This window comes from Chinchilla lanigera, unplaced genomic scaffold (assembly GCF_000276665.1).
Source record: "Chinchilla lanigera isolate Chin_1 unplaced genomic scaffold, ChiLan1.0 scaffold00009, whole genome shotgun sequence".
NCBI classification, from domain to species: domain Eukaryota; kingdom Metazoa; phylum Chordata; class Mammalia; order Rodentia; family Chinchillidae; genus Chinchilla; species Chinchilla lanigera.
In genome coordinates, this window is record NW_004955410.1 from 8,841,240 (window position 1) to 8,868,998 (window position 27,759).

Consider the following 27,759-nt stretch of genomic DNA (forward strand, 5'->3'; position numbering starts at 1 on the left):
TAGGAGCAGGTGCTGTGCATGTGTGTCCCTGTGCACGGATGTATGTGTATCCCTGTGTAGGAGCAGGTGCTGTGCATGTGTGTCCCTGTGCATGGATGTGTGTGTATCCCTGGGTAGAGGCAGGTGCTGTGCACATGTATTCCCGTGTACAGACATGTGTATTTGCTGTGAAGGTGCCTGTGGATGAGCAAAGTCAGCGCTCTGATCAGGATTTCAGATCCTTCTTCTAAAATAGAAAAAAGTACTGTAAAATGTTTCTGAAAGAGTAGAAATGGTAAAGCCAATTTAACTAATAAAGAGCCCTACTTTAAGCTGATTTCACTCTTCAAAGATCACAAACAAGCTCAGACAAGCTCTTACGGAGAGCTGGTGCTTCTGGAGCTTCGTGCATCAGGGATGTGTAAATTATTAGGTCCGATGAATGTCTTTAAACGTGACCACAGACTATGTGTTTGGTCAGCAAAGCGCTAATGAATACAGATTTAAAACACTGCTTGTGCAAGAAATAAAAAACTTCCAGGCATGCAGGTGCTTGTGTGCTTGGCTAACTAAGGTAAGTAATGACAACCGAGAGAGAACATAGATGTTAGAAGATACAACTGTTTGGGGGCTCAGTGAAAAAGCAACCCATCTTCCCCCAAACTGTATAGTTTTTGCATACTGTCAATTTGAAGAAATCAAAGCTAATCTTAAAAACTTACAGTTGGCGATAGCCAAGAAATACCTTGATGTATTTTTGCTTTATCTATGGAACAACTAAACTGACACTCAGAAATCAACAAGCTGATGGATTTAGGCTTTTCTCCCCATTTCAATATTTATATTTTTCTAAGAACTAATAAACAGTGACATCGGCAAGACAATACCAAAAAAGGAGCAAGCGGTTCGCTCCCGAGTAATGCGCTCTGGTCTGGTCTTAGAAGGCCCGGGGCAAAGCTAACGCAAACACGCCGTGCTACTGTGGAGCTCATTTGTTTTATTTTGTTTCATTTTTCCTGAACAGACAAACACACCAGAGGTAACTGGGGATGGGGATGGAGGCTGAGAAACCCTTCTAGTCAGTTTCTTTTTCTTTTCTTTCTTTCTTTTTTTTTTTTTTTTTTTTTTTTTTTGAGACAGGGTCTCACTATGCAATTCAGACTGGCCTTGTGCTCATTTTGTAGCCCAGGCTGGTCTCAAACTCACAACCACCCTCCTGCCTCAGCCTCCTGAGTGCTGGGATTACAGGTGTGCGCCACCATGCCTGGCTGGTCAGTGTGTTTCTGCTCTGCGCTTGGCCTTGAGTTCTGCTCCGCTTTGCGACACGCGGAAGTCGCCTGATGCTCTTCGTGTCCATTCTCTCCCTTCATACAGCATCGGGCGCGGTGCTTTGTGTTGTTTTGTTTTGTTTCATCTCAAAGAGTTATGGGAATTAAATGGTACAACACATAAAAGAACTTGGAAAGTATCTGGAGGTAGGAAACATGAAATAAATAGAGGACCTTTTCAGTAACAGTAGTATTGGGATCCTGAATCCCAGGCACTAAGGAACAGGTGCTTCCGGCCTCTCTCCTCGCCACCGCAAAATGATAAGCTCTTGTTCTAAAACCTGCAGGGGCAGGAGGCAGTCTTTTCAGCATCCTCTTTCTTCTTTCTAAAATGGTATTTCTTTTTCTTCTTCAGTTTTCACTTCTGGATTCCTTCAGTTAATCCTTGATACTGTCAGCCACGTACAAGCTGTGGCTGCAGACAGAAAGCAATGCTCAACACTGCTGACCAGACGCAGTCTGCAGTCACGTTTAAAGACGTCCATCTGCCCCAAGAAGTCCCCGCCCCAGCCCTGTCCCCGCACTGACCTCTCTTCTGATCCCTGCTCCCCACGGCACCCAGGAGCGCCTGCCACTCCTCAGGACCGGCTCGCTCCGAGCTCCTGCGCTCCACACAGGCTTCTCCATCCTTCCTCTTGTTACAGCAGCGTCCCGTCTCTCCTGCCGCCTGCCCGCCCTTGTCCTCCACGCTCCCTGCCTTTGCAACACCCTGATAGTGATGGACCGGATGGCTCTCCCCACGGCTCTGCGCCAGACAGGTGGGGTGGCACAGGGCGCTGCCCTGAGGCCTCTCACCAGGACATTTCAGCTCACAGAAGCACAAGGAGAAGAGCGGACAGCGTCCAGGAGAGGAAAACTGAAAGCCACTTCAGGCCAGAGGTCTCTCCCATTCAAAAGTTCCTCTGTATGTGTGTTCACGCACGCGCTCATGCACACGTGTGCACAAGTGAGTATGTTGTTGACATGTGTACTGGATAAATGAATTCATGAGTCTGCTGTTACCAAACCAGAGTATGACAAGAAATAATTTGAACATCACAGAATATATTTTTAAACTCACAATCTCATCCAAAAGGTTTTTTAAAAAGCAAATTAAGAAAAAACTTATGACTTCATTTTTATAATAAAGAATATCATAGGTTTAGCAGATAGAAGACATTTTGAAGGTACCTGTGAAAATAGGATAAAACCCACAATGATGTAACTTTTCATTTATACCATCTGCAAATGCGGTGCCCTAAGCAGGACAGTGGGACAAGGGTGGTGAAGATGCCAGCTTCAGTGGGTGGACGAGAGACAGAGCAGGAGGCAGAGGCCAGCCAGGGATTTGCACAGTAAGACAATGTGCAGGTAGGATCCTCATTCCCCTCCTTCACATTCTCTGTCCCTGTCTCTGTCCCTGACCCTGTCTCTGTCTCTCTCCCTCTCTGTCTGTCTCTCTCTCTTTCTCTCTCCCCTCCCCATGCCTTCTCTGTCCTCTCTTCTCTTTTGAACACAGCCTTCCTACGCAAATCGCTGCAGTCACAAGACAAACTTTAAACCTAGATAATGATAACACTGCCCTACGTTTCTGGATCACTTCACAGGTTACAAAGCATTTTCCCATATATGATCTCATGTCACCCTCCGAGGTAATTAAGTGGCAGATTTCAACCCCCCATGCACAAACTGATAAACAAAGGCCCAACACAGTGCACCTTAGGTTTTAGGTAGGGATCTTTATGGACTCTTTTATCATTAAAAGAAGGACAGAAAGAAAGAAATCCTGGTGGGTGTAAGCTGACCTTGGACTCCTAGCCATGCCTGGGCTGAGTGGACGAGTGATGGACAGGAGGAGCGCTGTGCTGAGGGACAGAGCACGTTTATATGCACCGCTTTTTTATTTCTGCTAAAAATGTGAGAAAATAGTGTAAACATTAATGTTTGTTACATCTGGGTAGCAATGTACAGGTACTAAAACATCTCCCTACTTTCTCTGTTTGTAGTATTTCATAACAAATACAAAGGAGAGGAAAAATGAGCCTTGCAAGCGGGTATTACTACGTCCCTAGACAGGTGATGAAAAGCAGGGTGCAGACAGGTGACTCGGTTTGTCATGCAAGGTCAGATTAATATGTAAGTTTCAAATATAGGACTTCGACTATTAGAGCTAAGAAAGATCCAGACATGAATTCCTTGATTCTGGACAGTGTGGTGGCCACTCAGAAGAGATTGAAATAAGTCTCTCCTTCTGTTATCAATGTCAATATGAATATATAAGTAATTAGTGACCCAAATACTGATCTGAAAATGAGTAGACAGCATGAATTACAGCCAAGCTGAGGGCCAACTTGGGATCTTCTTCTAGAACAGAGTTTGCAGGAAGATTCTAACGGGTCACCCAGCTAGCACCAGCCACTGCCACTTGACGATGTTACCTCAAGCAACACGATCTCACCCACCCAAACGGCCGTTTCATTCATTTCATCCTCTGTAAAGGGTGGCACTGAACAGGGCTGCTGAGCGAGGCCTCACAGATCTACCTGTGGCCATGCAGCTGCAGTGAGAACCTAACACCCGAGACCTGGGCATCCAGGCCAGCTCTCCTAGTTGTAGGAAAACCAACTCTGGCCAAGTCGCCCACTCTTCTGTGAACTTCTGTTCTGTGCACAAATGTGGGTAGTAATATAACCTCACAGGTTCACTGTGGGGAATAAAATAATTTATATCAGGCAAAATTGAAAACTGAAAAACACCATACAAGCGTAAATTATTATTATGTATAGAAAGGTTATATGACATCCATTTCTGAATTAAAACGCTAACGCTTTAAAATGGTGTTTATAAATATTTTCATAGACTATCTAGCACAACAGGCATCAAATAAAAATAATGAATATATCATAGTACTTGCTTGAAAAGGACACAGAACTCGGAATCAATGAAGTGCCTTTGTCTACAAGAAGAAAGCAGCTGCCCTGAGCAATCTCATCAGCATGCTTGGTAGAAAATATGCTATGGTGTGGCCTTTTAAAATGACAATTTAAATAAATAAAACTGAATATTATAGCATTAAACTCATAAAAATCATGTCTTTGAATGGAAACAATACACTGAAACCATCATTTCTGTGTATTTTAAGGACCCCATCACGTATATTGGTTCTTGGTCCTCTCATGTCTCAGAAGCTAGGACTCTCTTCTAAATAATCCACTTAGGCACAGAAAATTAATGGCAATAGCAAATTTATTCACATATACTCCTGATTACCTGTTTGAATCAGTCCAATTCCCTCATCTTTTCTCTTTTTGCCAGTATTAGCAAAGTTCTTTATTTCACATAAATCTATAAATCTAGAGCATGTATGTCAACAGTATTTAATATTTGGAAAAGGTTCTGTTTTATATCCAAAAATTAAAATTCCAAACTATTTAAATAATGATTTATTAAGAACTGCTCTAATCTAAACCAATATTCCTTGTTCTTTTCCTATCCCTAATGCTTGTATTATTACTAACACATCAAAATCTTAGACTTAAAACTTATTAAGGAAAATTAACTCAATGAATTTTTGCCCATAGATGGCAATGATGAGGATTACAACATGAAAAAGTGCATTGTGACTCTAGTTTAGAATATACAGCTGAATGGTTCAGATTAGAGATGGGTATACCTGAAACTAGTCCTGAAAACTATAAAATACCAGAAGCCAGGCTCCTGAGCATCCCTTATTTTCCAAATACAGACATTAAATGAACAAACCAATCTAACCATGTCATCATATTAGTTGTCCTAGATCAGCCCACACATCTTTCTCTTCAGGAAAGTAACACCCCAAATGAACTCACAGCTTCACAGAATAACAGGGGACCCTGCACAGCTTTCCAAAATTCTTCCTCTCCCAAAATGCCCCTGCACCCACCATTTCTTCACCACAGGTGCTGGGGTCACTGAGGATTCCACCCTCTTTGTTCTGCCCCTGCACCGCCAGCCGAGGCCGGCCTACCCTTCCTGTGCAGCTTCCCCGGAACATTTCACGGGCGTCCTCACTGCTATCGCTCTGGTAATAGTAACACTTATTGAGCATTTACTATGGGTCAGATAAGAGGCCAGGCCCTTCACATGCACTAAGGGATGGGTGCTGTTATTGTACACAGAAGGAAACAAGTTTAGTGGTGGTAGAGGCAGGAAGCACTACAAAGTCTACACTCAACCCTGGCAGGTTGCCTCCTCTCTGTCCCAATATTAGTAATCTAGTATATGGTTTTCCCTCTTAAGGTTTCTGCCCCACCAGTCCATTTTACACAGCATTCCAGTCCGTGGATGTGTGGAGCTGGGGAGCTCCAGCATCTTCTCCTTCACTGATTGCCAGCTGATTCGGGTAGCTGTCTGCAAGGAAGGCAAAGACCCCAAAGCTACACAGATACAGCTGCACTCTTCCTCCTTTGGGCCCACGTGACCCCCCAGCTGGAAACAAGACCAGTTTCAAAGCACAAGTCCTGCCTGATAAAATCTCAGCAGCTCCCTGGGGCCCACAGACTGAAGGAGACGACGCACTCTTGGGTGCAAGGGCTTCTCATCAGACCCAACCTGTTGGAATCAGCCTTGCCCTTTGCCTTGGGCTGTTGGCCATAAATTCAATGTTAATCAATCAACACTCTAAATTTAGTAAGAGTCTGAAAACAAAAGCATACATAAAACAAGATCATATATTGATCAGCTGATGAAAATGTCACCAGGAGCTGACAAGACCCTCTGTATTTCCTTTAGAGACAGTAGGTCAGAATTCACTAACTCAGAGTTCATCAAGATTTTATAGCACATATCTACCACAAATAATGTGAAATGGCTACTAAGAAAAGGGAGCAGAGCCAATTTTGGAATCCAGGCACTTCTGAGTCCCAAGACAGGGATACTACTACACACTGCTTACGCTGCATGCAGGAAGCAACTGATGGGTGTGACTGTACAAAAATCAAAGGATAAAGGAAAAACTGGAAGTACTTATGGTACATATTACAAAGGGTTACTAAACTTAACAAAGAGTTCTTCAAATCAATATTTAAAAAGAACCTTAAAATTGAAAAGTGATTTAACAGATGATTCATATATACACAATTAGCAATGAGGCATAGGAAAAGTATCCAACCTGTCTACTAATTGGAGAGGTAAAAATAGAACAATTATAAAATACTATTTTTTTAAACCTGTCAATTTACCAAAAACTAAAAAATTACAAATCCAAATCCAGCACTCAGTAAATTTATGCAGACAGGTTGCTGGGCAAAATGTAAATGGATATAATCTTTTTGGAGGAAAATCTCATATAAATATAAATAACCTGAATATTATTAATAAATTCTGAACTAGAAATCTGGGTTCTTGGAACTCAAACTGTAAAGCATTGGGGCAATTCATCAAAGGTTAATGGACATGACATTTTTTCTAAAGCCTCTTCAATATTGTCAATATTCTCCAAATCCTGAAGACGAGAAGGAATTATGCACATTTGTGTACACTAACCTAAAGAGGCAGCTCCACATTTATCGGCATGGAAAGATACTGAAGACACAGCAGAGTGGGCCTGGATGACAGTGGTAGGCATCTCTGGATCCCACTCATGTCTACAACACATATATAGCTAAAAATCCGACTGCTTAGGCAAGAGATTATGTTATAAACTGGTGTCTCCCCTTACCCTGGAAGGGTTCAGTGCTGAGGACCAGACTAAAGATCTTACAGCTAAACATTCTAAGTCTCCCGCTGCCATTTCTTAGAATTGCTCAGCAAGGAGGCGCAGTGCGGTTCTATTGAGAAGCACCGGCAGTGCTGGGATGCAGGTGAGGAATGGGAAGATCCAGTGTCACAGTTACTGGCATTGGTCACCTGACTTCTGCTTGGAATAAAGAGCGAGTCATTCGCTGAGGATCCATGAAGTTCATCATCGCGAGCTTTAGGAAGAGAGAACATGCATGATGCCATACAGCGTCACAATCAGAGAGGCCCCTACACAAAAGGATGAGATGAGAATTGAAACTGTGTACGAGTAGCTTGAGAGCTGAGTTAGAAGCTGTTAGAAGCCTACACAGTTTCACTTCGTATGTGTTCCCTTTCCGGCTTACTAATATTTTCTTTGAGAGAAGGATAGATGGTAGGAGGCTTGGTGGCACAAACCCTGAAATCCCAGCACTCTGGGAGGCTGAACCAAGAGCTCACAGGTTCGAGCCCAGCCTATACAACTTCGCAAATTAGCAAGACTTCATCTCAAAACACAAAATAGTAAAGGGTTGGAGATGTCATTCAGTCAAGAGCATGAGTTTAATCCCCAGAACAGAAAGAGTGCGTGTGTGCGTGTGCATGTTGTGGGGTGTGCCTCACGCACTGCTACTGCAACTGAGCATAAAACCATACACATGTGCTACAAGATGAAACAGAAACCTTCAGTGATGGGCACCGAGCAAGATACCATCAGCAAGAATCCACACACAACACCACCAGTCACTCTGATCCAGCTCAAGTGAGAATATTAGAATCCCCAAAAGAAATCTGTGCAGGACAATAAACCTGCTCGAAGAGGCAAAGTTCCCCTGAAAGCTTAAGCAAAGGCATCTGGCATTTGCTGTCAACCACCGCAGTCAGTAGCAATAATCCAAAGCCTGCTGTGCATGGCAGCTTATCAGGAGGATTTCAGCAGTAGCCAAGACAAAGAGGGCAATGGCAGAAGCCGCTATAACAAGCAAGAGTGCTTGCATGGCTCTAGGGCAGTGATGGCGAACCTTACAGAGCTTTCAATGATAACAAACAGCTGACTGTGACATGCGTTCCACAGGTTGTCCACTACTGTTCTAGGGGAACCCATTGCTCTATAAGAAAAGAAACAGAAACAAGATCAGCTCGTGAATAATGCACATGAGTCACACCCCACGGTTTAAAATATAACAAGACATCACTTCTCAACATTTTGGCTAAGATCAAGGGAAAATATAACAAGATAGGGAAAATATCTATCTATGTGCCTAGTCTTGATTAGGAAAAGCCTCTCCAAGCACAAAATAGAAGAAAAGAAATAAAGGCATTTCTGTTTTCCTTAATTTTTACCATGATCTACATATACAGATTCATGACAAGCCAGGCACACCTTAGTATCAGTACTCAAGAGCACTTAACCCCAGGAGTTTGGGCCAGCCTGGCAATATAGCATGACTCTGACTCAAGAAAAAGTATTTTTAATGATAAAAATAGACTCTAGGAGAAAAGAATTTATTACATTTGAAAGATGTACAAAACTATTTATCATAATACTTATAAACTGAAACCCCCTTAGTATCAGGCACATCAGAATTTGTAAATTATGCATCACCACACAATAACACACACAGCCATTAAAATTATGTTTTCAAAACATCAATTTCATGAGTATATAACATTAACAGAAAAAATATATAAATGTTATGATTGGAAATACAGATCTATTTACTCACATACAGAAAAATCAGAAAGTCTGCCATAGTAATAATACTCATGCACCATGTCTCACTGAAGGTTCAGAACAGCCCCAAGTGATAGGTGCTGCCATCACTCTTACTTTGCTAGAGAAAAGTGAGGTGCAGAGCGGTGAGGCCCCTTGCCATGGTCACATGCTTTGTAAGTGCAAAGCTGGGAAACAGGCTCTCAGCCAGGCTGTTTCCAGAGCTTGTGAGCCCTCATCACCACAAATCCCTGAGAACTTTATGTCCTCTATTTCCAAGGCTCATGAAGTACCTAAATATGTTAGGAACAGAGCTGGACAGTTTTTCTCTCTTATCTATGAGCCTGAATGAGTCCCACTAACAACTTCTGGAAACATTCGCAGTGATAGCCACAAGGACGGCACCTCTGCCCCTTTTGACATGTAGGATATCAATATGGGAAATGTTCTGGAGATCCGGAATTCTCAGCCCTGTTCCCTCCACACACTCAGCACTGCTCAAGTAGATTTCTCTTAGGAGATGAATTCTTTGGAGAATTATTTATTAGTTTCCACTTTTGTGAGTTTTCTCTAAGGTTATTATATATCTGGTGAGCATGGAGCCAAGCTATTTTAGTTTGTCTTTCTCATTATTCCCATTCAGATGAAAATTTAGATGCAAACTAGCAACCCCTTCATCAAGATTGCTTCTAATTTATTTATGGTACACACAGAGAAGCTTCTGGGAATAAGAACTTGAAATCTATTACAGTTTCTATTAATAATTGTAGTTACTAATTGCTATGAGAACTTTTTCTGGATAAGCTAACATGTAGTTAAAGTAAAGCCTATCCAAAAAACTACTATAAATAGCCTTGCAAAGACTCACAGAAGTTACAAGAGTTCTGTAAGTTTGGAGGGTGGAAAAGTAGAAATACGATCTGCAGATTCTTTTGAAACACTATTACCATGAATTCAAAAGGCCAAAATTTAGAAATTGTACTCACAAATCCATCTTTACACATGGTCTTCTTGATTAATTATTGTAAAATTATTACTTTCAGACAATTTGACCTAAGTGATACTATGATACTAGACAGGGATCCCAAGCACTATTTTTTTTGTTTTGTTTTGGTTCACTGATTCATCACATACAAACCTTTGTCTGCTGTTTTTCAGGCACTGTTCTAGGCAAAGGTAATATAGTAGTAAAGAAATCAAAATGAGCAACCCTTTGTTGGTGCAGGTTTAAGGCGTTTTACTGATGATACACAGGTTGACAAGGTGTAGAGCAAAATACATATATGACACAAGCAGCAACGAAGAGAAACAAAGCAGTCGAGGGGAATATGGGTACTGGGGCCACAGGGATCGCAGCTTTAGATGCTGCGGTCAAAGAAGGTGACATGTGAGAATGGACCTCAACCAGGAGAACAAGCAAGTGGCTGTCTAAGGCAGGGCATGCACGCCGGGAACTACAGGGCTTTACAAGCCAGGCCAAAGACACTTTCTTTTTATGAGAAGGATTCACAAAAGGTACTGACAAAACTCCCATGCAATTTATTATTCAAATTCTGGCAATTCTGTTGGGCAATATGATAAACTTGGTAAGATGGTGGGAAAAGTCCTGGTGAAGATCAGGACTGCTCATGCAAACTGGCAGAACAGTTATCTGGGTTTGCAGCAGGGATGCGACAGCAACTCAGTGAAGGGTTAGAGCAAAAAGACTTGGGAATGAACCGTAGGCACTGAGCGAGCATGAATAGAATTGGGGAAACTCCAGAAAGAGCTCGTGGCAGATGTCAGGAAGAAGGGAGACAAAAAACTCAAACAGAAGCCCCAGTGGAAGAGTGGGGAGGCAGTGAGATATGGTAGGCACAAGACAGTCCAAGAGCCGTTTGGCAGTGCGGAGGTGGTACTTAAAGCCTCAGAATGGAGACATCCCTAGGGAGAAAAGCTACGTGAGTCCCGGGTGCCCCAACACTACCGTGAGGGGTAAGGAAAAACAGCGGGAGAGGCTGAGGAGCAGCAGTCAGGGATGCAGGAAGAAACCAGGAGAGCATGGAATCTCAGGAGCCAGGCCCTGAAGATATGTGGAGGAGAAGGGTGGAACCAACGTGACAATTCTGCTTCCATCCTGCTGAAAGGACTGAGAGAGGCCTTTCCACATTTTCCAGTGCATACAGGGACTGGTTCTCTATAATGCTATGTGAAGGCAGAGGCGAGCACTGGTTTATCTCTGCTATTCCCTGGCAGGGTGTCAAGTGTAAGAGCCATGCTCCTCTGAAGCGAAGAGGGGCAGCACAATCCCACAACCTTTGCATGAAGACAGGAATCTGCGCCATACTGTGCAACTTTCAGAAGACAAGGAGTTACTTCCACTAAATTACAAAAGCAGATTCATCACTTTTGGGCTATATGAATGACAAGAAGATTATTCTGCCAACCTCCAAGTGGGACTTGAGGTCTCAGGAATGTAAATGGCACCGGGAAGAAACGGACTTGGAGAGGATTCACTCCACCTGTGGGGTGAGAACTGGTTTCTACCTTCAAGATTTCTTCAACAGTCGGCCACTCCCTGCTCCAGGAGATCCTAACATCATTTGTAAGTGTAACATTTGGATTTTCCTATCACACCTAACCCACCTTCTGTTAATTCCATTAGCCCAAGTTAGCTACAGTTGATTTCTGTCACTGGCAACCATAGTACCCTGGCTTACTTCCCACTCTCCAAAATGTAAAGCCCTTGGGAGCTAATAAAAGCCATATATTTTTAAGTTGAGTCAATTTTCCAAGAGAAGTAAAAATAAAACTTCACAGACTACTACCTACTATTTGGCAAAATATATGTTTGATACTTTAATAACCATGACTGTCAATGTTTATTTCATAATATTCTTTTTATTTACTAAAAATACTTACTTATCTTCAAGTAGTAGATGCCTTTATTTGAGGTTTTTTCTTTAGGAATGGCCAAGGCCTTGCACATGCTAGCCAAGTGCTATTTCCCAATCCTTGAGACTTTTTAATTTTATAGCAAGTATACAACGTATTTCTATAGTCATTATTATACAGCAGGTCTCTGGAACTTACTCCTCCTGTCTAGCTGAAATTTTGTATTCTTTGATTGTTATCTCCCTACACTTCTGGAACTTCTCTACACCTTCTGGTGACATGTTTTAATAAAGGCTACTGTCCTTTGAGTGTCCTTTGAGGCAATGCAGAAGTCCACAGAGGCAAGTTCTTCTCTCCTAGTGAAAACACAGGTCGTGAGTTCGATTCCTGGTACCGAAAAAAAAAAAAAAAAAAGGAAAGAAAACACAAGCCTAGCCTCAGCCCTCAGAACTTCCATGGGTTTCAAAGAGGAAGCTTTCAGCCAGAATCTGTCCTCTACTCTCACTGAACTTCTACTAGGAATCAATAGGTATTTGTTCAGATCTGATGTCAAGCTTTGAAATAAAACACAGTGGTGACAAATCAGGAAATGTGTACACTAACAGCAGACCCTGCCTCTTGTCCCTAGACACTAGGCCCCTTGGTCTCTTGAGTTTCTCTCTCCACCTGGTTGCCATGAAGTCTGGGACTGACCTCTTGAAAAAGAAGCCAGGGCCAGAGAGGATGCAGAGAAGTTGCTCTTTTTCTCTTAATCAGATGAGCTCAACAGAAAATGATTTTTTAAAATGTGATCCATATGAAAAGAAATGCTACAAAGTCAAGCACACGGCGAATTAATTCCATTGTTTTTTTTTTTTTTTTTTTTTGGTTTTTCTCCGGTACTGGGAATCGAACTCACGACCTTGTACTTGCCAGGCAGGTACTGTGCCGCTGAGCTAAAACCCCAGCTCCCCATTGGTTTTGATATCACTGTGTGAGCAGGACTTTGAGCAACAGGCAGGTCAGATATTGCAGAACGCTGAGTTATCACCAAGGACTTTAACTGTACGCCACACCATGCAATTTAAGGCTGAGAACGTTTATGGGAATTTCCTAAGGAAAGGAATATATTACACAAGATGAACTTCAATTAAAACCTTTTAAAATGTCTCTTCCACCTGAATTTCTAATTCTCTCATATCCAGGTTCTACTTAAGTTCTATTAGTGAGACAAAAAATGAATTTCCCATTTACTTTAAGATTCTAACAGAAATGACATTCTTAAAAAATGTCAAAAATAAATTTGAACAAAAGTTTAAAAGTCATTATTTTGTACTTTTATTCATCATCATACTTGGAAGGCATGTTAACTGGTTCAGGCCAATGTAAATTAGATATCTTTGGTTGTGCTTTATCTGGAAGACAATGTTTAGTCAAAGAACAAAGGACTTAATGAAATTTCAATCTTGCTTGGTGTGGGTGTCAGCTTTCTGGTTTAATTTCATAATCTTTATTTTAAATAACAAAAGTAGCTTTTATATTTCTTTGTTTTCTCTTTATTGAAATGACTTCTATTATTTTGCCTGAAATAATAATAATTTCTAAAAATAAATGCACAAAAGTATGGATTCTGGAGCAAGATGGACTAAGAACTCCTCCATATTAGCTTTGCAATCTTAGACAAAACACTTAATAATAGCCCTGTGACTCAGTTTCTGCATCCATGAAAGAGAAAAGCAAGGTTTCATAAGGTTTTTATAAGAATTATATGAACTAATACATGTAAGGCATTTAAATCACATATTAGGTGCTACTTTAGGGTTTGTTATTGTTACTGGTGCTGTAGTTAAGTACTTAGAAGTCCTTGGGTTGCCTTTTTTCAGATAACATCAGCAGTTGGAATGGGAATATGAGCCCACTTTTTCTAAGAGGTGAGAACTATTTTTCTTATATCCCTCCATCACAAACACTGGACATGCAATACTGTTTTGCAGGATAAAAACACAGGAAGTGTTTATGCAAGAAAAGGAAGTGTGAAATGCTCTAGAGCTATGATCACAGAATACTGCAACATTCACAACAAAGGTGGCCTAACTAAACAACTGCATATTCCAGAAGGTAAGTCTGAATGTCTGTTTCCTCTGTCAATATGTAATAAGTGAAAGAAATGACAAACTTGGATTTGGTCCTAGAAGCTGAGCCAGCCATAACAAACAAGGTTAAGGTTGGGGCAGAGATCACATTTATAACCATGTCACCATCTCCTATATTAAATGTCAACAGGATTTACATACGGTGACACTGCATTTTAGAGAGCTAGGAGTGTCAGGAAACAAAAGTTCAGTGAAGGAGACTGACAAGCATAAATTGTCAGTGTATTAGAACCCCAGGAATTGGAGATCACACAAGGTTGCAAAGCTTAAGAAAAGTTCACAAAATGTACCATCTTCACTACTGTACAGATGGAGCACATTTTAAGGGAATATTCTGAAGGCATATAAACAAAAGCATCTTAGGAAACATCTTAGCTCCATCAAAGTTACCTAAAGTAATTCTCTGAGAGGGCCATAGCAACTCAGAGCTTAATAGGAGAATTGTAACTGATCTAAAAGAAAAGTTAACTGGGTTATTGTATCTTTAAAAGAAATACATATTAATTAAGATTGCATTCAGCTGCAAGTAACTGACCTAACAGGAGTAACTTTTGTTACAACAGAAATGTGAAAATTATTTCAGAGTGGGATAGCTACCTAAGTCTACAATAAGGACGCAGACTCCCTGTAAACTTTGAGCCACCAACTTTTGCACAAAATGAACAGGCGTGGGTGAGTAGCTTTTCTCTATAGATGCTTTCTTATCTCAAGTGGGGCAATTGGATCAGATGATAACAGTTACTACTTGGAAAGTACCTACTGTGTGTCAGGTGCTTTATGTATACTAACTTGTTTAATTCTTGCAACTCTGAAAGACAGTGTGTTACTATTACTTCTGTGCCACAAATAAGGAAATGGGCTGAGGGGTAATCTTGGTGATAGAGCACTTGACTACTATGCACCAAGCCCTAGAGTTAAGTCCCAGCACCACAGGGGGAGCAGGAAGGGGAAAAGAAGACAAGAAAATAAAGATGAAGATGAAGAAGGAAAGAAGAAAGAAGAAGGAAAAGAGAGGAGAGAAAAGTGAAGTGAAGTGAAGTGAAGTGAAGTGAAGAGAAGAGAAGAGAAGAGAAGAGAAGAGAAGAGAAGAGAAGAGAAGAGAAGAGAAGAGAAGAGAAGAGAAATAAGGAAATGGGCTGAGAGAAGACAGGTTACTTGCTGCAGGCCCTGGTAATCTATGGCAGAGCGAGACATGCACACAACTCTCCCTGCTGCACATGCTGGAACTCTTTCTAGTACCTCGCTGAACCTCTCTGGACTTCTGAGGTGCTAAGTCTGAGCTTCTCAGGACTTAGAGGGATAATTCTGAGCTCTCAGCCATGGAATCTGGATTTCTTCAGCTAAAATGGATACTAGCACTTACATGGTACAAAACAATAATGCAGATGTCTGGTCAAGAAAGACCATGGAGCCAGGCATGGTGGTGAACACCTGTAACCCCAGCACTTGGGAGGCAGAGACAGGAGGATCACTTACAAGTTCGAGGCCAGCCTGGGCTACATAGTGAACTCAAGGCCAGACTGCATTGCACAGTGAGAACTTATTTTTTTAAAGGCTATGGAATTACCCAAAACAACATACCTCCCTTTTTGATTCCAATGTAGCATGCTTTGCTTATACCCATACTAGCCTCCTTTTTGGTCTTTCTGTTGAATGTCAACCACCTAAAAGGTAGCATTGCTATCTTGATTGCTACACAACTACAACTGTGAACTTTGCCAAAGAGACCAGCAAGTCAGTGAGACCACCTGAGGTAACGCAGGACGGCATCAATTTACTAGATGCATCCTGGAGCACTGAAGTGTCCAAAATGTCTCCAAACTGAGTTGCCTTTGGGAGTCAAACTAATCCAACGCAGCTTTCTAATTCCTACACTTCCACCTTGTGTATATTTACTTTTTTGTATAAACTTCAGACTCTTCAGTTTAACCACATAATGGGACAGTGAGGAGTGCAGCTAAGGCAGAATTAGCCACATGGACTGGGAGAAAGAGCAGAGGAGAGGCAGTGCAAAAACCGAGCAGGAGAGGACCCAGGGAGAAAGCAAGGGCATGAAGAGTATACCGAGAAGTTTCACAGTGCAGGAGGAGGGAATCACTCTTCTAGAAAAACCGAGCTCATAATTTGCTTTTAGTGGGCAAATGCATGTCATAGATAAAACTGGTATTTCAGCTAGCATTGTACAAGCCTGCTTACTCCAGTTATTACAAATAGGCAATGAATAATTGATATAAATGTAGTGAAATTTTTCATATTATGGCTAGAGAAGAGAAAAGGAGTAGAGTTGGTGACAAAAGGAAATCTGACGGGAAGACAGAAAAGAAAACAAAGTTGTGAAACGGAAAAAAAAAAGGAAGAGGACAGGGAAAGCTGGGCATGGGACGTGGAGTGGGAGAAAGAAAAGAGGAGAAGCAGTGGAAAAACTGAGCAGGAGAGGACCAAGGGAGAAAGCCAGAGCCGGATGGAAAGGCAAGGAGCAGAGAAGGCAGAAACACACTGGGTGTGGTGCTTACTGAGAAGACTAGTACCACTGCTGCTCAGGTCCCTTGGTTTATGGGCTCCAATAAGCCTGCTATTTCCAACATCCATCAGCCCTACAGTTTCACACAGTCTTTTAGTCAATACAATTTCATTCTGTTTTCAGCATAAAGTTGTATTTTTCTAGGAAAGCTGATTCAGCCTTAAAGGGCATCCAGGATTTTACATGGTGGCATTGGAAACTCAGTCCCAATCACTACCTCTTTGTGTCATTCAAAGCCGTTTAATTAACGATGCTTTGTTTTTTAAATGGTTAAGGCTGCCTTGTATCTCAAATCAACACTGTCCATTGGTGCTGATCCTCAACTACACATACACCTTTGAATCCACTTGTTACTGTGGGTCCTCCCAGGAGCAGAACAAAAAATACGTGTAGTTTTAGAGATGCACACATTTGAAAGGTAAACAGTTAACCAACAGGCATCACATTGAACCCTTCAGAACTGCCTCAGTACTGCCTCAGTGGAGTGGACACGCTGAGGTGACCACAGTGAAGTCACTCTCTAAACCACACAACCCACACCAAAGAGAAGTCACCCCAGGGGGAAGAGTCCTGACAGCCAGCTATTTTATTTTCTGTGTTTAAACAAGCATATGGGATCTTCGTATTTGAAAAATCAGTCCTAATTTCTGAAAATGTGCTTTAAAGATATCTCTGCTTAAAATTGATGACCAGAATCAGTGCACAGGATAGATAGTCACCTCAATGTTTTTTGAAACTAAAAGAAATTAGATGAATGTATTTCTTTTTCCTATAAGTTTGTTACATCATTACTCAGAAATAACCTTATCACTTCTCTCTTCACAGGGAACCTGCCCATTCTAACCCAATGTGTTCCATCCTCCTTCTCCTGAGAGAACGGAAACTCATTTTTTTCTATTTCAACTGGCATAATGGACTTCTTTTTTTGAGGACTGGAAATTGAACCCAGAACCTTCACACTGAGCTATACATCACCTCATTTTTATTTTGAGAGAGGATCTAAGTCACTAAATTGCCCATGCTAGGCTTGAACTTTTGATGCTCCTGCCTCAGTCTCCCAGACTGCTAGGATTACAGGCATGTGACACCAGGCCCAGCTAATAGCTTTATATTTTTGTGTAAATATATATAAACAAATCTTTTACAATGCACATGTTTAAGAAGAACCGGTCACCCAATGCTTCTCAAATGTAAATAAATGAAATAAAAGTGTTATCAGCAACAATTTGTGCTGATTAAAGACATACATTTCAAAGTAATATTAAGTTAATCAGAAAACAGTTGTGGATTAATATGCAACTTTCCCTAAATATATGATATATATATGCTATATCATATATGATATATCATATATGATATATCAAGCTCCCAGACCATCCTATAAAGTTGACCTGTTCTCAGGAGGGCAAAAAGAAAGGATAGTTTAGATACTTCCTTTTGAATAAAATTAATTCATTTAGAAGTCAATAAAACTGACTTGAAAATCTTATTAAGAATTCATCATCTTTTTAAGGATAAAAAGAAACATTGTAATAAGACAATTCTATAAAAGTATATTAGTGATTATAACACAACTGTCTTGTTTTATTCTTAACATTTTTAATGAAAATAAAAGTAACTGTTTCAAATAAAGACTCACAAAAATGGAGCAAATTATGCTAGTTAAATAATTTCTAGGAATGTAGTGCTATGGATGAAGTATAAAATTTTGCTTAAATGAAATATTTTGAATTATGATTCTAAAGACCTGAGTTTTAAGTTCAAGACTGGAACTGAAACACACAGAGAATATAAATTATATGAAGCAAGATTTATATGACTTCAAAAACAATCTGATGCACATCAGTAAAGTATGTTTGGAATAAACCATAGAGAGTAAGATGAAATATGTGACAAGCAGAACAAAATGCTTTAAAATGCCCAATTTTCACAGTCATATATAAACAGGACACAGATGCTGTGCACTTACAAATTGCATTTGACAAGTGATTCTAACAGTTTAAATATGCTGATTCCAGAATCTAAGGCATGGAAAGAAACAAATAACCACATACCTGACCACCAACACACTTTAGCAACAGCATATTCACTTCAAATGATAAGATCATTCCTTCGGAAGAAATTAAAACTGGACTATGTTTCCAAAAATTGTGTCTGACATAGACACCATTCCTGTATTTGAAAGGCTATTCGCTTCACTTCCTTTAAAGAGTGATTTTAACCAACAAGCAGTTGATTTCACAACACACGTGTCCACAACAGTGATACTGCGGAGGGTTACAGCAAAGTGTTCTCAAAGCTCTACCGTGATTATGACTTTTTTAAATGTTTGGTTTTAGCAGTACATAATGGAGAGAGGAAGTAGAATTGAGAGAACTACCCATGGTGATTGGATTTGCAAAACAGAATAACCCCCCTCTTAAAACCTAACACCCTGTCACCAAGTCAGTTCTGCTCAAGACAGAATCTTTTCTTTCGGTCAGTATTTTGGAGCATATTTCTCACTGCTAATGAGGTACAGTACTTCTCCATTTTATGTCACCATAACAGGGCTTCTACTCCATTAGATATTCAGGTAAATCGTCTCCCCAAAGCATAAGTTGGAGCTGACTCATTTACCTATGCTTGGCTTTCATCTACAAGGTTCATCTAATGACTGATTTTTCCTTTGTGAAAGTGACTGAGAGAAGCCGATCTTGTGAGTGGGCAGGCCCTTAGTGATATGATTTCAGGAGTATTTAAAGGGCTTTTTTTTAAATCCCAAAATATATTATCTGTTTTCCTGGTGATGCCAAAGTTATTTTAAGCAAAACAGTGAAAAAACATCTTCCTACACTTATAAGTAAAATCATGGGAGAACTAAACATGGACAAAGCACATTCGCTATAAATTGATCACAGGGCACAGAGAGAAGCTGCAAACAAAAATGGTAGATATATCCCAGAGGGTGTGGGTGAAGAAGACAGATCACCAGGAGAAGGGAACTCAACCTCCACATGTTTCACAGTATAGAGCTGGTCCCTACAAAAAGGGGCAGGGACTCACTGAGCATGGTTGGGAAAGAGTAATGGCTCCCCAACTGGACCATCTAGGTTCCCATTTGCTATCATTTACAACTTTCTACAAAAGAAACAAATTCCAGATTTGGCCCCTGGGAAGCACATTGGGGAAACTGACCACATTAGAATTTGTGTCCCCATTACAAGAAAAAAATATTCTGATCTTGATCCTGAGGCCTTTCTATTTCAATATGATGCATATGAGACCACTTTTTGCTCAGTTCCCACATCATGGTCATGGTGTGTTTGTGAGAAGACATCATAGTTTGTATAGTGACGAACAATGCCAGCAAGAGCCACAGGCAACGGAGTTTAAAAGGCATAGAAGATGAGAACACAGATATTGAATGACATCATTTTATTAAAAGATGGGAGCCTCTTAAATGTAACCATGAGCACTTATAGAGCTGGCAACACCGCACATAGATGGATATACTACTTAACGTTAGAAATACATGACAATTCTTTTACCCTTGCAAGCTTCAAATTTCTTGGTACTATATTTTTCTTTTTTTCAAAGACTGTCAATAGAAAAAAAATGTATATAATACACACGGGGTCCTGTAATTTTTAATCCCTTTTATTCTAGACTGTCACACAGCCCAAGTCTCGGGGGCAGCAGACTGAACTATAATAATGGTCTATTAGATGCTGTTGTACACAACACCTCTATCTCAATACAGTGCATTACCCTCCGTAGAAAAAGGCACAATCATCAGCTCTTCTCCCAGATACCATTCATACAAATACTGATTGCAACGGGAAGCACAGATAAGACTGATTTTTTCCAGACGTATCTGCTATATTCTGAAGGTTTAGAAGCACAAACAAATTCGGGAGCTAACATTTTACAGATTTCTTAGCTTAACCAGACGTTTGGCCAAGTGTCCTGTTTTTATCACCTGTCAATGCGAGCCAACCACAAATGTGTATTAGGTGAAGCTTTCCTATCTGCAAGTCAATTCTTACAGATGCTGTATAATTAATTTTTAAATTTTAAGTCTAAAAGTGAAAGAGGCATATACTGTATAAGCATCATTTCATTTGCAAACATATCTTCTACAGGAAAAACCCTTACTGAAGACCTGGAGCTACAGCTGGTGCCAAAATCTGTGTTTGATAAAACACATAATAGGAATTTTAAATTGGACATTATTGTCAAAGCTTCTAATTTGACCTTCTGACTTATGTAATGTCCTTGCACTACCTCTTCTGGTCGCAGAAAAGAGGTGGACAGTGGGGACCCCCGCATGTTCGCTTTGAAGTGCTACACTTTATTCTTCCTCTAGGTCAATCCTTCTTTTCTTTTTCACGCCTAGGGATATGATTACAGTCTTCGGTCCATTTATTAACTTTGCAGCAAAAGCAAAGGCTTCTCACATATGTTTGCGTTTTAACTGAGATTTCTGAGATTTGGCACTTTACAAAGGACACTGACAACAGAAGTAAGCGCTGCTTTGTATCCTCCCTTGGTCTTCCCTTGAAACCTGACAAGTGCACCTTGCGCCCCAGCCTTGCTCACTAACGCTCCCGCTCGCAGCTAATGAAGGCGAGCGCCTTGGCGAGCACTCTGGGTTAGTCTGGGTGACCACCACATTGGATTTTCATGACCTCGAAAAAGCACTTTTATTAAAAAAGGAGCTCGTTCGAGGAAATTAATTTTCCAAAATTAATTCTAAACTTCCACGGACAAGGCTGCCACCATGCCACAAGAAAGTTGTAAAGAGACAGTTTTCACCTCTAGGGAATCATTTATTTAGGCTACATATTTCAGACCGTATATGAAGGTTTCTCTAAAAGAAAAAAAAAGTCTTGGGGTTCTTGTCATTGTCATATGCATGTCTATCTGAAATGCCAGCGCCCCGTGGGTAACCTTCTGCCATGTCAATACCCTTTAGCGTACTAAAGAAAGAAATCATGTCATGAGCTTACTAGGCAATGTTTTCTATTTGGCTGGACACACATTCTGCGTTGAAATTCTAATTAAATAGTCCCTGTCACACTACTTACAAGCTCCATAGAAGTGAGATGTTCACTGCTCCCAGTAGGAATACCAAAACCAGACAAAATTTGTGTTTTTATATACTCAACTCATGGCTTAAAATATTAAAAATTCATGCACTATATGAAATCATATTTCTTGGAGCTAAATTTTACTTCTTCAATAACGTTTAACCTTGATGGAGAACTGTTTAACGACCCCTTTTGAAGGGGGTCCGCTGTTATAAAGGCTCCCAGACCCTACCTGGAAATTAGGCTGAGCAGATAAAAGACGAAGTCATTAATAAACATCACGCAGACAATGCTAACAACATCCACCATGTTAAAAGTAAAAGAGGAATCAGGAAAATCATCAGTTACTGACATTTTACACGACACTTGAAGGAAAACAGAGTTGGAAGCAGCCCCTCCGTTTCAGGACCGCTCGGCCCGGACTCCCGGCTGGGAGCAGCGGGAACTTGGAGGACAGGCAGGTGGCGCGGGCAGGCGCGGACCGGGCGCTCTAATCCGCCACCAGCCAGCCCGCAGAGCCCAGGGACAGCCTCCCAAAGCCACGGGACCTCTTCCCCCCGGGGGCACACCGAGAGCAGGACAAAGGTCTGCAGCCCAAGTAATGGGGTTAAGGAAACTAGATCTGCGGATCCATTCAGCGCTCCCGCTTCACGCTGGAGGAGCGCAGGGGAAGACACCGGTCCCCAAGGGTTCCCAAGCGGTCGGCACGGGCAGGAGCTCCCACAGAGCAGATCTGTGAGGGGAGTGCGCAAGAGGTGGAGAATACATCCCAACTCCGCACTCCATTCTCGCTAACTTTCCGCCTTTCCCTCCACGGGCGCGGCGCGGAGGTGAGGGCTGTCACGATGCAGGTCTCCGCGGCCGGGGAGAAGGGGAGAATGGGAAGCCGCGCTGGGGCGCACGGGGCGGCGAGCGCGCGGAGAGCTCTGTACCTACCATGGTATTCCTGTCCCGGCACGTAGTAGGTGGGGCTGCCCGCAATGTGCAGGGAAATGAGCACCTCGCCCTGCTCCCCATCCCCTTCCAGCTCCCCGTGGTGGGTGCACAGGAAAAAGAAGGGCGAGAAGCGCGGGTAGTAGCCCCCCGCGGCGCGCGCCCTCAGCGCGGCGCCCAGCAGCAGCAGCAGCAGCAGCACCAGCGCGGCCAGGAGGGAAGTGCGCGGGGCCCAGGCGCTGCGCCCCATGCCACCGCCGAGCGCATGCAGGGCGGCGGCGCCGGACGGAGCGGGCGGGCGGGGCGGCTCGGAGCGCGGACCCGCCGGGAAGTTCGCCGGGGACGGCGGCTCCCAAAGTTACTTCGGGCCGCGGTGCCGAGAGCGAGCGCGGGGTCCACAGCTCCGCGCGCCGCCGCCGCCGCCAACGCCTCTGCGCGACGCTGTCGGCCGGGGCTGGGAAAGCGCCCGCCCCTCCGCACCTTCTTAAAGCCCGGGGCGCCGCTCCCCCCACCCCCGCGCCACACGTGTCCCGGCCGCGCCCCGCCCCTCGGCTGCGGAGGCGGCTCCCGGCCCCCCCCCGCCCAGCCCCGCGAGCACCCGAGGGCAGGGGCGCGGCGTTGGCGGGGCCCCGGGCCCCCGTCCGCGCTGCGGGACCGGGAGCCCAGGGATCGGAGCCTCCAGCCCGGCTGTCTGAGCGAAGCGTGGGAGACGTCGGCCCCGGGGGCCCAAGAACGCCCCCTTTCCCGGGAGGGGCGCGGGGAAGGCGCGGGGCGGCGCGGCGCGGGTCCTTTGTCTGCGCCCCGCGCCCCGCACCGCCGGGGCCCGCGTCCCTCCCGCCTGGCGCATCCCCGCGGCCGCAGAGCCGCATCTGGGGCCGGGTTTAAAGGAGATTAAGCGAAAGTGGGATTGGCAGCCTCGCGCGGTGCCTGGGAATGGTGTCTGTGGGGTTCGGGGGTGGGAACCGAAGCTGGAAGGGCTGGCGAGCGAGACCCGACCCGACAGCCGCCAGACGCTAGGCTGTTGTTTCTCATTGCGTCTGGGTTCTTGGGTGGACGGGGCTGTAGCGATTTTAAAGTCCATGTTTATTTCCTTTAGATGTCGCTTGTGACTGGGGTCCCCGGCAGGGGGAGGGGAAGGCGTTAGGCGCCGCGGGCGGCGGGAGGCCGCGGCGTAACGAGCTGCGCGCGGGCTGCGGGGCGAATCACCCGGCTCCTTCTCAGGCTCGTCCTCTCCGCGGCGCCCCAGGCGGGGAGCCGGGTTGCCGGCTTCTAATGCTCCCATCCACCGGGCTTGCCGCCAATCAGCCCGCTGCAAGGTGAGGAGACTACGAGATGCGTGGGGTCCTCTTCCTCTGCCTTTGGGGATGTGGGAGAAGCAGCGGCCAAGGGGAGACCTCTGTCATTTGCTTGCAACGGGAACAGATTACCTTTCTTCGCCTTGCCCAGGCCCGGAAAGAGCCCACTTCCAGCTGCCTGCTGGTCCCCCTTAGTCCCCGGGGGTCCGACTGCCCTGTACACAATGTACATATGTGACTTGTAGTGACTGTCACTGCACTGTCGCCCTGTGCTGGGGACGGGCTGCAGGCTGTAGGTCTTGAACCTCGTTTAATTCTAACCCTGGAAAGGCAAGGAAGGAAACAAATGTCAGTAAGCTGTCCGGGATCACTGACAACGTCAGGGCTCCAGGCAGCCTGGCTGGCTGCAGAGGCGCTCGCCCTGCTGCTATCTGCCACCTCAACTAAAGGGGCAGCTGCCACCACCACCTGTTCGAGGCAGGGCCCTGACACACCTCTCCTGATGCTGCATCCTAAAGTCGGCAAGGCTGCACCATTCGGTATGTCAGGCTCTAGCCACGTTGAGGTACTTAAATTAAAATTAAGTTCCTCAGTCACATTTCAAGTATCCACGCAGTAGCTACGTGTGGCTAGGAGGTGCTGTGTTAGACGTCATTGCAGAAACATCCCCACCCTGTTCCATAGGGAGAGATGAATGAATGCTCGGTCACCAAAACGTTCAGTCAGTTCGTATCAAACACCATCTGTGTGCCAACCTGCTGCTCGCAGCGTGCAGAGAAGGAATAACGCTAACAAAACTAGGGTTGGGGACATGGCAAATGCATACAGTAGACAGATCGTCACTGACAGTGGCAAACGCTACGGAGAAATAAACAGGATGTTGCTGGGGAGAGGCCTGCTTAAACTCTTGAGTGAACGGGGCTGGGGATTTAGTTCAGCAGCACAGCACTTGCCTGGCAAGCCTGAGGTCGTGAGTTCGATTCCTGGTACGGAAGGAAAAAAAAAAGTAGGTAAACTGGGGAGTGAAGAAAAGTTTCTGTGGAAGAGTTCACCCTAGGAACAAGTGGGGCGCGTGGGGCCCTAAAGCAGCACCATCCCTGCGATGAGTGGTACAGGACGCAGCCTGAGACCAGCACATGGATGACAGGGAGATCGGGGTGGGGAGGTTGACGTGATCAGAATGAACTGAAGAATAGAATGTCAGCATGTCAAAAAATTTCTAATAAATTTCCTTTAGGGTTTAAATAAATGTCCAACATAATGTTTTAAAGCAGTTGTCTACAGGACAGTTTCTAGTTTCATATCAAAGTACATTTACTCATTCCTTTACCCAACAAATATTAACTCACCAACTATTGCATGCAAAGCTTTACGTTAGGCCCTGGAGAAACAGCTCTTCCTCCACGGAGCTAACCTTTCGGTGGAGTAAACAGGCGTGACATCAGCTCCTATGGTCAATTATGAGGGTATTAAAGTGGCGCGTGCTCTAAAGGGAGATAACAAGTGGCAGGGAAAAACAGGACAGTGAAGATTTGATAGAGCAAGAGGCTAAAGCTAAGGAGAATTTGATAGAGCAAGAGGCTAAAGCTAAGACCTAGGGGAATTTAGTTTGGTGAAAGTGGCAGGGAGAAGGAGCAAAAGCTATGTCAGGCCAAAGGATTCTCAGTGGAGAAGAAAGCCGGGGGTTCAAGGCCTGCGAAGGGCGAGGGCCGTAGGAAACTGACCCAGCTGAGCTGCTAGCACATATACGGCCAGATGCCCAGGGCTTTCCTTGTCTGCGAGGTACAAATTTGGCCTGTTTCCTAAAAGCAACGGCGGTGCATGGGAGAGACTTCAAGCAAATAGAGATCATACTCGTACATTTGGAAGATAGTCTTGGTTACAGAGGGGAGGGCATGTAGAGCAGTGAATGTAGATGCAGACAAAGGGTCAGGACATCGTTTGAGCAGCTCCTGTGGGAGATGATGGTCTGGAGAGGAGAGGAAGAGAGAATGGGGCGGAGAGGTATTAGAAGTGGGAAGGACAAGACTGGGTGACAGAGTGGGTAACTGCCAGGACACAGACACAAAAGCAGTCAGGTGTGTCAAGGGTGATGCGCAACCTTCAGGCTTTGCAGCTTGATGAAGCATTGCTGGTGGATAAGCTGGGCTTTTTACTAAAATACTTTCATTAAGTTTTTAGTGAAGTAGACCATGTGCGCAGAAGGCGAACAAGTTGGAAGTACAGAGCACTATGCACCCTGTGTAGGCAGCACCCAGGGAACGTTAGAAGTCCCCAGGGCCCCTTTTAGCAAGTGCTCCTCCCAGAGGGATAGACGGGGCTTTAAGCAGAGATACAAGGCGTCTTTAAGGTGGTGACCGTGGCCTGCTTTCAAAGGCAGCATATTGATTTCATTTCTGGCTTGACTCAGAATGATAGTTGAGAGAATCATCTATGTTGTGGCACATAGCAAAAGTGTGTTCACTCTTACCATTGTATTGGCAAGAAGACATTGCTATTCATAATTAATAGATACTTGGCTATTTTCTCTTTGGAAATATTTTCAAATTTTGGTTGCTGTTGAGCTCAAAATAGCCTTGCACATGTCTTTTGGTGAACATATGGATACATTTCAGTCAGGAGATGGAGTGTTAGATCATGGAGTAGAAGAACCTTTTTCAACACCCCAGTTTAGCAGAACTTATAAGAAATAAAGAAGCTTCCTTAGAAGTCAAAACCGAAGTGAAAGCAGGGATCCAGAGATAAGCAGCGAGTGTCCAGGCCAGCCAGCACTGTGAGACATCTGTCCATCTCCAAAGTCCTTCAATTTCCGCTTTGATGGCCACGTGCCGGGTGGGAACAGCAGATAAAGCTGAGGGCCTCCTCCAGGTGGGAGGAAGGATAGGACGGTGCTGCTCCAGTGTAGTTTTCAGATTAGTTTGCAAACTGTCTTGTGCCAGTCCATATTGCGGTATGTACAGGCATTGAGGGTTTAGAAACGTTTACAGTAATTTTACCGGGTATTAGCATTCAAGTGACATTCTATTTTTCTAGTAATTCATTTTGATTTTACTTTACAAAAGTATCTGTCTCTGATAGAGTGCCAACAGATAGTTTGCAAAACACCCTAATAGGAAGTATATGCATAAAACCATGACTCACCTCCAAATAGCTAGACCCTTAATGGAAAGGAAAACTAGAAATATATATATATATATATATATATATATATATATATATATTCCTCATTTATCTGTTTATTGACAGAGTAGTGATAATGTGGGAACTGTGTCAACAAAATTTAAAATTACAATCTGGCTTTCAAGAATTTCTTATCCAATGTTAATATAAAAAAAACCTCAGCGAAGAATTAATTCTAAAGTGGTCCTGGTTTAAAATGCTTCCATGTACCTAGCAGAACCAAGCTCAAACCATCTCCAGGAAGGAAAAATACAAACATAAACTCATTTAAGTCAAATTTCAAAGAATTTCATCAAGTAAGACTCAGAGAGCGCACGTTCACCGTGAGAAAGGAGAACCTAGGAATGATCATAAACAACATTCCCAGACTCAGGTCCACGAAGACTTTGGATGTTGAAATTATCAGCTCTATAATGTAAAGTGTGCATATTTTTAAAATTTAGGACAATTAAGTATTTTGAAAAAACAAGAATTAGGAACCATCAAGGGTGATTGTTCTCAAAGTAAAAAAAAAACATGATAAGTGAAATTTAAAATCTAACAGAGTTACTTGTATTTACCTCTGGTAGTATGAAATACTAGATACTCTTGGAGGCCTTTTTACTGTAAAACAACTGGATCTAGTGTAAAACCCAATTTTCTAGGATTTGAGAACTTATAGGAAGTAGGAGAGATCATGAAAAAACCGAGAAATTTTATAAACAGGAATAAACTACTACCTACTTTGCAGGACCCAGGACAAAATGTAGATGTGAAGGCCCTTGTTCAAACCGTAAGAACCGGTTTCGTTAGAGGCTCCTACGTATATGTTAGAGAAAGGAAAGCCAGACCAGTGTGGGCTAATAGAGTGGGTTCCCAGTGGTACAGGAACTCTATATGTGGCAGCTGGCACTGCAGATTAAAAAAGGAAACAACAGATTTGCAATGCATGTGCTGAGACAATTGATACTCATATGAAAAAAAATATTACCGGACCCCTTGCCTCCTTACTAGAGAGC

The 27,759-nt window shown here is 43.3% G+C and overlaps 1 protein-coding gene across 2 annotated transcripts in view; it reads right to left on the reverse strand.

Moving 5' to 3' along the window:
• The window catches only part of Reln (reelin), a 439,528-nt gene extending 416,801 nt beyond the window's left edge, over nucleotides 1-22,727 (reverse strand). For both annotated transcript variants that reach the window (XM_005377236.2, XM_005377235.2), the window contains exon 1: nucleotides 22,290-22,727. In XM_005377236.2, coding sequence (XP_005377293.1) covers nucleotides 22,290-22,536 — 247 coding nt within the window. In that variant the 5' untranslated portion in view covers nucleotides 22,537-22,727. The remainder of the gene's footprint in view (nucleotides 1-22,289) is intronic.
• Nucleotides 22,728-27,759: the final 5,032 nt, after the last annotated feature.